General features: G+C 39.8%; 1 protein-coding gene across 2 annotated transcripts in view; it reads right to left on the minus strand.

Annotated features, from left to right (window-relative positions):
* Positions 1-323, minus strand: part of PRPS2 (phosphoribosyl pyrophosphate synthetase 2) — a 24,353-nt gene extending 24,030 nt beyond the window's left edge. For both annotated transcript variants that reach the window (XM_042037676.1, XM_042037665.1), the window contains exon 1: positions 156-323. In XM_042037676.1, the coding sequence (XP_041893610.1) occupies positions 156-277 (122 nt within the window). In that variant the 5' untranslated portion in view covers positions 278-323. The remainder of the gene's footprint in view (positions 1-155) is intronic.
* Between the last annotated feature and the right edge of the window lie 10,369 nt (positions 324-10,692).

Consider the following 10,692-nt stretch of genomic DNA (forward strand, 5'->3'; position numbering starts at 1 on the left):
ACAGCGGAGCGGGACCCGCCGCCAGCCCGGGGTGACAGCGGGGCGGGACCCGGCGCTGCAGCCGCCCGGGCGCGGGGGTGTGTCCGGGCTGCGCCCGTGACGCCAGCGGGGCGTGAGAGCGGAACACGCGGCGGGGCCGGGGCAGAGGCACGCACCTGGTCTCCTGGTTGCTGAACTTCTTGGTGACCACCTTGCCCAGCTCCAGCCCGAGCCGGTCCGCCACCCGCTGGGACAGGTCGTGGTGGGAGCTGCCGCTGAACAGCACGATGTTCGGCATGGCGGGGGCGAGCGCGGGGCTGCGGCGGGAGCGGCAGAGGAGCGCGGGGAGCGCGGTGCGGGGTCAAATAGCGGCGCTGCGGGCCCGCCCCGCCGCCAGGAGCGGGAGGGACCGGGGCGGGGCGAGCCGGGGCGCCGCGGGGCACAGGTATGGCCCGCAGCCCTTCGCGGCCACGGGGTGGCGGTCGGGGGGGTGGCTGCCACCGCCTCCTCCGCCGCCGCCTTCCCCTTCTCCCCGTCCCGAGCCCGGTGCAGTCCGTGGCTCTTCCAGCGCTCGGCCGGGCCGTACCTCAGGCGGGCAAAGCTCTGCGCTTGGAGAGAGGCACGAACGGAAAATCCTCACAGGCATCCTCGGCTGCCTATGGGATGTGTGGTTCAGGTGACACCGGCACCTAAAAAAGCAATTGCCGAATACAGCTGTAGCTAGGTGTATGTGGAGTTAGATAGGTATCTAACTAGTTTTACTTACTAGAGCTGTCCTTAAATAACCCGCGACCGATTCTCTATAAACACTACTCATTTTCCATCAGCATGGTTTTGTCGATTGTTGCTTAGAAATAGGCTCATGAGCAAAGTGCTTTCTGAGAACTGACAAAGACAAAAAGGTCTTAGCTTTCAGATAGAGCTGTTTTAACTTGTATGCATGCAAATAAATAGATTGCATTGGACAAATAACTTCAGAACCACCTCAATTTTCCTGCCTTAAGCAAGCTTTTGCTTCAAGAAGCAGAGTCTTGAACACATGGTTGTTAATGTTCTAGCCATAAGATAATTCATGACTAAATAAACCCCGTTGTTGCATAGTAAATTTTTCAACTGAACCTGAATTCCAGTAAGGAACTTCATCAAAAAAAAAAAAAAAAAAAAAAAAATCCAAGATTGGGTTGCTGTCATTCCTGTTCTTCGGCAGTCCAGATGCTTGCACAAATTATAGACATTTCTTCCTAGGTATCTCATCAGTTAATCAGAGGGAATTTAAATAGGGAGTACAGCTTATGGACAAGAATGGGAAAAATAAGTGTTGTGACTTACCACAGCATAACTCCAGAATCCATTCCAGTATTTGATACATTGCCAATACCTCAGCATACAAAGACTTGTTTTTGGCCCACTCACCCACTTGCCCTCTTTGTATTTTCTCTTTACACAATGAAAAAGCAATGTGTTTAACTGTCAGCACCGTTGGCTCATAAAGAACCTCAAAGTCAAACTTGTGATTCTTCCAGTTCATACATCTTCTTCAAAGACTAATTCTGTAGGATACATTTTATTCTGAGTTACTTGCAATTCCAAATTTTGCCCACTGTCTTGATTTTGTTGTGATTTTCAGTATTGATTAGTCTAAAATCTTTAGACTCTGTGACAAGACATCTCAGCTGCCGTTAAGACTGCAGGTTTCAATCTGTGATAAAGAAAATTTGCTGATATTACCTCAGGTTTATCAGAACTAAAAGCATTGCTAGACAGAAAAGGGCAATTTAAGTTCAAAATATCATAATAAAGGAAAACCATACTTCCCTGTCCTCTCAATAACACCAGAGCTTTTGAAATGGTCTGCAGGACCAGAAAAAAAGACAAGAAAACAACTTGGACTGCCAATAGTTTTTTTAGTATATGTTTGGCAGTACTGAACCTTACAATGAAATTGGTGATTGTCTTGACCCACTCTTTTTTCCCTAATTCATCCAGTTAAACCTCTTGTCCTCATAATTATTATATATTCCTTTATTTGCTGGCTTAGCAGGATATCCAGACATTTCAGCCCATTAAGACTTTTGTGCCCAACTGCTAATTAGTGTAGCTACAATATAGAAACTGCAGTAATTAAAACTAGTCATGGAGGTTGTCATGCAAAAGAAATAATGGTGATTGACATGCTAAATGTGATTGTCTTTCCTTTGGTTGTCATAGACTAAAATAGCAGACCAGAATTCAAGTTAGTGCCATTCCCACTTGAAGCTTTGTACTTTTCTAAAGAAAATTTTAAAAACCCACTCTTTCTCTTTTGGTTAAATGAGAACAATAAGGGAAGAACCTGCCTAACAGCAGAAAATTGCTCTCAACTCTCAACAGGAAATTGCTTTCTTCCTTTTATCATCACATTGTGGTTAGAAATAGTCTTGCCTGATGTAGGCTGTAATGATCAGCAAAGAAAAAGAAAATGCTGTTTTCTGGTAACTAGCTGTCACTAAGTATTGGTCAGTTTAGCCAGAACAAAGACTGAAACAACTATGAGTCAGCTGGAAAATGATATACATATGAGAAAGCATATCTAAATCAGCTCCTGCAACAGGAAGCACTTCCAGCAAAGGTATGAGAGAAAAGCAAAAATAAGAGACTTATAAATATGAGAAGCAGAAATTGGAGAGACTCCGATTTACATGAAACTGAAAAATCTTCACCCATCTTGATCTCTTTGCACTGCAGTTTTGCAAATCTTAGCACACAGCTCACTTTATGATTCTCCTTACAGTTCCCATACTAAAAATTGTTACACCCTGAAAAAAGTCAAAGTAACTCAGGGCTTTTGTAGTTTTTGTATCCCAATGCCGACTGGTGAGGGTTTTTTGTTTGTTCATTTTTTTCCCTTCTAATTACAAAATATCATTATGGGAGAATATCTGTTGGGGGAAAAAAAAACCCCAGACTTTTAAAAGAACTGACAAAATCTCTGTTGGATCTCTGGAAATACAATCTGAATATCAAGCTATTCAATTCCTTCCTTTTACTGTCATAATTTGCAAGAGTCCATTGACCAATTTCTGCCCTCAGTTACATCATTTAGTTGCCAAATGTTAGCAAATAATGGCTCTGGTCTTGAAACAGTTGATCGTGAAAAATCTGAGATTTAGATAAACAGTTGCAGGCTATTTTTGTTGTGTGTATTTTTAACTGTTAGTGTACTTTTTTGTCATAATTTCAAGATTTTCTCAGAATCTCCCTTAAAAACCAAAAAAGCAGCTAATATTTGCTTCTAATCACTTGTCTCCACAGGCTTTGGCTTGAAGAATAAACAGCAAATATTAGAGGCCTTGATATGGAATAGCAGCAGCTGACAGCATTACAGTCACATCTGTCCAAACCTATTATCTCTGCATTTTGAGACCTGTGATTCTATTGTTTTCAAGTGCTGATCTGGTTCTTCCAAAGCATGTTCTATCCTGCATGTATAAAAACATAAAAAGTTGTTAAATAAATAATCCTACTGAGAAAGCATTAAGTTTTGTCATAAAATCCCTAGAGTTTTTCCTATCACTCAATAACTTAGCATTTTTTTCATGATTTTGGCCACCCACAGCTTCCAAATTCCCCACAATGTTCCCACCTTCCACATAGCTCCAGTAATCTCCCTCCGAGCTTCCAAATCCCCAATGCTTCCTGGCTTTGCTCTATGGCTTCCCATGATTGTTTCTAATGTTACCCCTGGATATTTTCTGAATACTGAATATTTCAGTTGCTGCTTCTATTTCAGATCCACAGCTCTGTGATGTCCCATTCAGCTGCTATTGAAATCTCTTTGACCACTTAGCTCCACTTTTCTTTGTCAGCAGATATGACTCCTACTGTCTTACTGACTTTATTCTGTAAAACAGCTCATTGTCCTTCTTCCATTTATTCTGAAGGAAGATGCTAAGTCAAACTCATTTCACAAATTTCTCCTAGTGTGCATAAGACACCTTTCTTGACTCTAATCATCCTCTAACAAGTGCATCTTGTACAATGGAGTGCATCATGAACAATGGAGAGAAAAAAAAGAATTTTCAAACTGCAGGTTATGTAAATTTAACTGTTCACTGCATGCTTCGTTATCTGGACATTTTCACATCAATGGTCTAGATTGTTCTTAGCCCCCTACCTATGTACACAGTGATGTTTTCTGCTTCTCTAACAGATTCTCTCTTAAACTGCCTTTAATTGAGCCACAGAAAATTGTCTTTTGGTGCTGAGAAAACTCATAATTATTTTTCCAGTCTGATCTTTGGTGGATGTGTTTCAACTCCAGTAAGCAATAATTTCATTATTCTGGTAGCTAGGACAAGTTACAAAACTGACGTATATATGTCAGCTCATAATGCTGCAGTTTTCCCGGACAGCTTACAAAGTACCTTTCAGGATTCTTACATCTAAAAAGGTACCATCTGGAATCTGTAGTTTGTCCTGAGCATATTTTTTTTGCCACATAACTGTAGGTAAAATGGTCAACTGAAAATATTTTTGTAGGTATTATTGTTTTGTCCTAGCAGTTTAGACTAGGATCCTTCCATTAGGGTTTCCTGGTGAATCACAAAACATTTTAGTTTTTGCAGAGATTTAGTTCCTACTACTAGATCATTTCTCAACTTTTTCTATGAAAACAATCATATGCTGGGGTTTTTTTTCCCAAGTGTTTACTTCCAGTTTCTGCAATACCCCTTTATAAGATTCCTTTTCACTGATCTTGTTTTCCTTTCTTCTGTGATTTTGCTCACTTGAACTACAAAGTAGCTCATAATCTTCATCCTTGAATGATGCATCTCTAACCTAGTATCAGGGCTTTTACCTCTGACTGGCCCAGTTAGTCAACCACCAGTCTTCAATATCTGTGTTACCACATGCCTGAGTAAATAAAGGCAAGAAAGCAGGCTGATCTTGGAATTAAATATTTCTTTGGAATTCTATATATAAACATTGCAGTTGATTTGCAGAACACAAGCTCTTGGGATTGCATTATTGGAGAAAGAATGGTATCAGTGCCAAGGTAAGGTGGAAGGACAGGGGAGATTGTTACATATCATTCATTCAGGTGTCAGAGGCAAAAGACCAAGACTCTTCAGAAGACTGTTTTCTGCCCCTTTAAAAATAGCCTAGTTCGAGATAAAAGATTAAAGATTTCAATTTCTTTTGCAAGACTGAGGCTTGTGCATTCTGCTTCAGGTTAATTTATAAAATTTTAGCTTGTCTTTTATGCATCTTGGTTCTAAGCCTAGGCAGCCACAGGACTCCAGCTTAGCCTGCAAATCTGTTTGCTTGTTCTTTAATATTCTACTGAATGAACACATCACCATGCTGTGTCTCAATTCTGTCAAATCACATTTTCCAAAGGAAAACCATTCTGCATGGACATTTTTGATTGGAAAAAGATCAGGAAAGAGAAGCAAACAAGAGAAGAAAGGAGATCACAGTCTGAGACTGCACTCTTTCACATCATTCTTGCACAACCACAGGCACCTGTTTTTGACTCTAGTCAGAGGTGGAATGTCAGGTATCTCTCTCTCAGATTTGTTCTGACCCGGTATAGCCTTTCTGATGTTTTATCCCTGTGTTCTGACAGCACAAAAATCCAGAGTGCCAAGCCAAACTAAAGAAAAATCTCCATGAAAGTACACAGCCCTTAGTCTATTTTGAAAGTCACAGGGTAGACTGCTGTGTTGTCTGTGATGCTCATTCTGTACCTTTGAGTAAAACTTTCCTTGGGAAGTTTGTAGGAATTGTCTTGTGGTTTCTTTGGCCATGGGTGTGCAGTGAGATGCAAGAAGACTTCCTTGCTTCCACATCTGAGTGGAATCCATGTCAGGATAAGATATGTATGTGGACAATTATTTATGAACTATTTATGAACAATTATTTATGAACTGGGACAATTATTTATGAACTAGGTTTTTTGATAACAAAAACCAAGCACACCAAAAGGGAGAGATACAAAATACAACTATAGAAACAAAATAGGACTGAAAAAGAGCCCATCTATTGGAGTTAAAACTTCCCTTCCCCTTCATGTTTCCATACTATAATTCCTATTAAATGCTGCTGGTTACTTTAGAAATTGGCATGAACCGTCATATAACAGACAGAAATATAAGAATATTAACAAAGTAAAACTGAACTTCCTGAATCTGAAATTAAGTATCCCTACAACATTGCTACAAACATAAAGATAATAGATACACCAAACTCAAAATAAGCAATTTTCTTTCATATTTAAAAAAGTCATCTGTTGAAGATTCTTTAAAGCTTTTAAAAATATTTTTAGTAAAAAAAAAAAAAAACACAGAAAACTTTTTGCCTATCTATATTTTTTCTAATTTGTAGGTATTTGCAGATATTATTGAATTGAACAAGGATTTGGCAAAGAGTGGAAAAATATTTTTCTGTCAATATTCTGAAGAAGGTTGAATCAACTCCACCATAGTGTTATTATTTGTGACAGCTCTATAAGTTGTGTGTTTTATTCAAATCTGGTGTGAGAAATATTTTCTTCATTAGAAGTGACAGGCATGCAAATCAAGTTTCACTAACACCAGCATAACAAGTATCAAGAAATAAAAACTTGATGAAACATAACAAGACTTGGTACCCCTAATTCACCATAAGTCACTCCATCTTCAAAATGGTTCTTCATGTTTCCTGCCTTTGTATATAAATCAAACCAAATGCCTTACAATCAAAACCAATTCTCAGTCAACAAGGTCACGCAAAGATTTTAGACAATTCAGTATGTTAAAAAACCTGCAGCCTTTACCAGAAAAAAAAAAGAGAGTTATGAATGGGTGAAAAAGGTATGTGAAAAAAGTGTGCAAACCTGCTTCAAACTAGCCACATATTTATGTTGACTTCTATTATGAAGGTAAGCAGAGAGGAATAAATATTAAAGAAATGTAATATGACAGTGCCTACTTCCTTCTGAAATGATTTAAAAATAGTAATAAGTCCTCAGTAATTTTGTTTCAACATAATGGTACAATAATAAAAGATCCTAAAAATACTACATGGGCTTGATTTCTGATCTTGTCTTGTATGCTGACTTTAAATTACTCAATTACTCAAGTTCTGCCCTAATATTCTGTGAAGCATATCAGTGACTAAAATTACTCATAAATAAAATACATAATATTGCATCCATTGAGGAACTTCATGATTTGGATGAAGATCATATCTTTATATGTGTGTATACTTGTTGCCTTGAGTTTAAGAACCATTTTCATATAGTAATTCTCCAGGGTCCTTGTATTATTTATATCAAAACAGGACTCTGTATTTTAAAATCTTCTTTGAAATATTTAAATCCTTTAAAAATCTTCACATATTCTAATTTTTCCTTCTTCCAGTCCTATAAGCTTTTTCCTGCTTCCTGCTCATTTTTGTGGAACTGTATCACAAAGGAAAAGGAAAATAAGGTGCGTATGTTTTTAAAAAGAAATCAATGAAAAACCTCAAGCCATTTCTTGCCTTTGAGACAATCACAGTAACAAAAATCTCACTTGCTGTGAAAGAAACTGGGAGTCTGCTCTCCACTAATGGTTATGGTTGGTTAAAAGGCCCTTTTGCCTGGGAAAGGCATAGATGCATCCTGTTGACTAAGCAGCAGTAATGCAAGACAGTGGAAATAGTGTTAAGGTTCATGCCAAGAAGGTATATCATCTTTGTGAAGCTCAAGAGATGAGATCCAGGCTTGTTTAACCACAAAAGTCTGGGAAGTATTAATCAGGAGGAGGAGGGTTTTTTCAAATTGTCAGCTGAAGCCTACAAAAGACAGAATCTAATGATAGATGGAGTCATCAAATTTGTTGGAAAAGCAAATGTACACAGTACAGCAATCTGATATGCCAGTGAATAAAACATATCTAAGAATATTCCTTTCCACCGAGGCAAAGTAGTATGTAGTTAGATAAAATCTCTTAGCTCCAAATCAGTGTCTGTGTACAAACTACCTGTTGGTAATGACCCCCAGAATGATAATGAGCTGAACTGCCCCCAAGAAGTATTTGGGGAAAGCACTAGCCAGGAAGGGCCAAGCTCCCACCAGGGCACAGTTTCACAGTTTGTTAGCAAAAAGGATCACGCTCTAAAGGTCAGCAGTACCCGCAGGCATGCTGAAATCTCCTAGTACAGGCACAGTTATTCCAGGAAATTCTTCTGGTAATGATTTCTTCCTTGCCCTGTCCCACTTCTAACCCTCTGTTTTCCCAACCATGCAAATTAGAAGCTACTGGTGAAGTGGCTATTCTCAATCTGATTTGCACTAGAAAATGATTGAAAACATAAAGGTGAGAAGCAAGCCTGATGAAATTGAATGAGAAAAATTCATTATTGTGAGGAGAGGAAGGAGTCAAGGGATTAGAAGTAACATAAACCAAACTGTAACACACTCAAGGACCTGGCAGATGGAGTCTTCTGGAAACTTCATTTAAATGACAGAAGACTGCAAGGAAGGCAGCATTAACTGAAGAGGTTTATAAATCGAGAGAGAATAGCAAACCTCTCTGATACTAGACAGAAAGCAAAGATAAGAAATTGCTGTGGCCATACTGAGAGTTTTGAAACAATGTGAGAATTAAGGAAAAATCAGGTGAGGAACAAAGATATCTCTCCATATGTATGAAGAAAATGGTATTAGGGATTAACAAGGGGATAAAATTAAAAGGGTTAAGGGACATAACAGGGATTTAAATCAAATAATTAAACAAACCAACCAATCAAACAAAACCCCCCATTTTCTTACCAGAAAAAGAAAACTCTTGGAGTTAATTCTGCTCTTAGCAAACTGATTTACCTCTGGAAGTGCCTGTATCTACTAACTCTCAAGGAAACCAAGGGCAAAGATGCATTTCTGTTCAGTGTCATGACTGACAGTTCATTTTAATGGTTAAAGACTTCTGTTCTACCCAGAAAGAGTAGAGTGTAGAGTAGGAAATTCAAATAGACAAATGTAAACATTCCTAGAAAGTGAAATGCTTTTGACAGAGTCTTCCACAGTATCCTACAACCAATATGTGAGCTGTGTGCTGCTGAGGTGGATGATAAGGTGAGTGAAATATTGGCTTGCTCATCAGGCTCAAAGAGTTGTGGTCAGCTGTACAAAGTTCAGCTGGCAGCTGGTTCCCTGCCGCATGCCTGAGGGATCGATACTGGAGCTAATACTGTTTATTTTATTTATTAACAACCTGAGCTATGGGGCAGAGGTGCACACTCAGGAAGTTCAAACCGTGGAGAGAGGTTGATAGGCTGGAGGATAGAGATGATATTCAGACAAACTTCAACAGGCTGTATAAGTATGCCATCAGGAGCCTCACGAAAACCTCAACAAAGGTAAATGGCCTGGACCAGGAGAGCAAAGACCCCAGGCACCAGTGTGTGCTGGGGACAGACCAGCTACAACACAGCTTTACAGAAGAGGACCTGGGGTTCTGGGGGACAACACATTGAATATGAACCAGGAATGTGCCCATGGCAACCTGGGTTGCTCTAGCAAGGGTGTCACCAGCAAGCTAAGGCAAGTGTTTCCCTTTGGCTCTGCTCACCCCTTCTGGGGTGCTGTGCAGAGCTTTGAGCTCCCCAGTACAAGAAAGACACTGGTAGGCTGGAGTCCCTCTATTAGAGAGCCACCAGGATGGTCACAGGGACAGCACCATGAAGGAAGATGAGAGGGAAGAGAACTGGTTCAGCCTGAAGAAAAGACAGGGATATTGCAGCTGTCTCCAAACACCTTTCAGGTGTTACAGACATAGTGGAGCCAGACTCTTTCCAAAGAGACGCAATGGTAGGAGAAGAAGCAATGAATGCAGGCAGGTACAAAGGAATTTGGATTATAAACAGAAAATCGTATTTTTCCATGGGGTGGTCTGACACTGAAACAGGTTGCCCAGAGAGGCTCTGAAATACTCATCCTTCGGGATATTCAAAACTCGACAAGACCCTGAGCAACTTAGTCTAATTTGATCTACTTTGAAAAGTCTTTAAAAGTGCTTTAAACGGGACTTAAAATGTCCCTAAAAACGTGTATGATTCCATAATTACAAAAAGTGCTGACTGATTTTGAAGGCAGTCAAGAGTTGGATCTCCGACATATCTGAGACGAGCCATCCCTTTCACTTCTCAGAAAATGCTTCCTCAGACAACTATTAACTTGCCTGCAGTAGAAACCTGTATTTTTTCCCCAAGATTGAAGTAGATGTCACATCAAATCATAACACAAAAATAGGTGCTTCGAGGTGGTAAAAGCTTGATATTTCTGTCCTGACTCCTCCGTACCTGTCAAAACATAATGGAAACAAGAGTGAAGCCATGACAAGCCTAACATGTCCAAGGAGGCAAAATAACCTTTTCCAGCAGCCTGAAAATTAGAGGTCTTCATTGTCACCACTTGAAATAAATCTTAGTCTAAAACCAACCAGAAGAGTTTCTCTGCTTAAGAGGAACCTTTCTGCCACTGTTTTACACTTCATTAGAAATCTTTTACCCATTTCCAATAGCTCCAATCACCTATACAACATGGAAGGGTCTCTGTGCTGAGGACTTAGAATTGAACCATTAATTTAGATTTTCTACTTAAAGAGTTAATGTTCTGCGTAGAAGTACTTTGCCAGTGACAGCTGCTTCAGAATTACATTAGTAAGGGCAGAACAAAACTGCTGCTAGGGTGACTGTCTCCTGTAGGTA

The sequence above is a fragment of the Corvus kubaryi genome, unplaced genomic scaffold (assembly GCF_017639235.1).
Source record: "Corvus kubaryi isolate FWS band 111438036 unplaced genomic scaffold, C.kubaryi_AGA036_p1.0 133, whole genome shotgun sequence".
Lineage (NCBI taxonomy): Eukaryota > Metazoa > Chordata > Aves > Passeriformes > Corvidae > Corvus > Corvus kubaryi.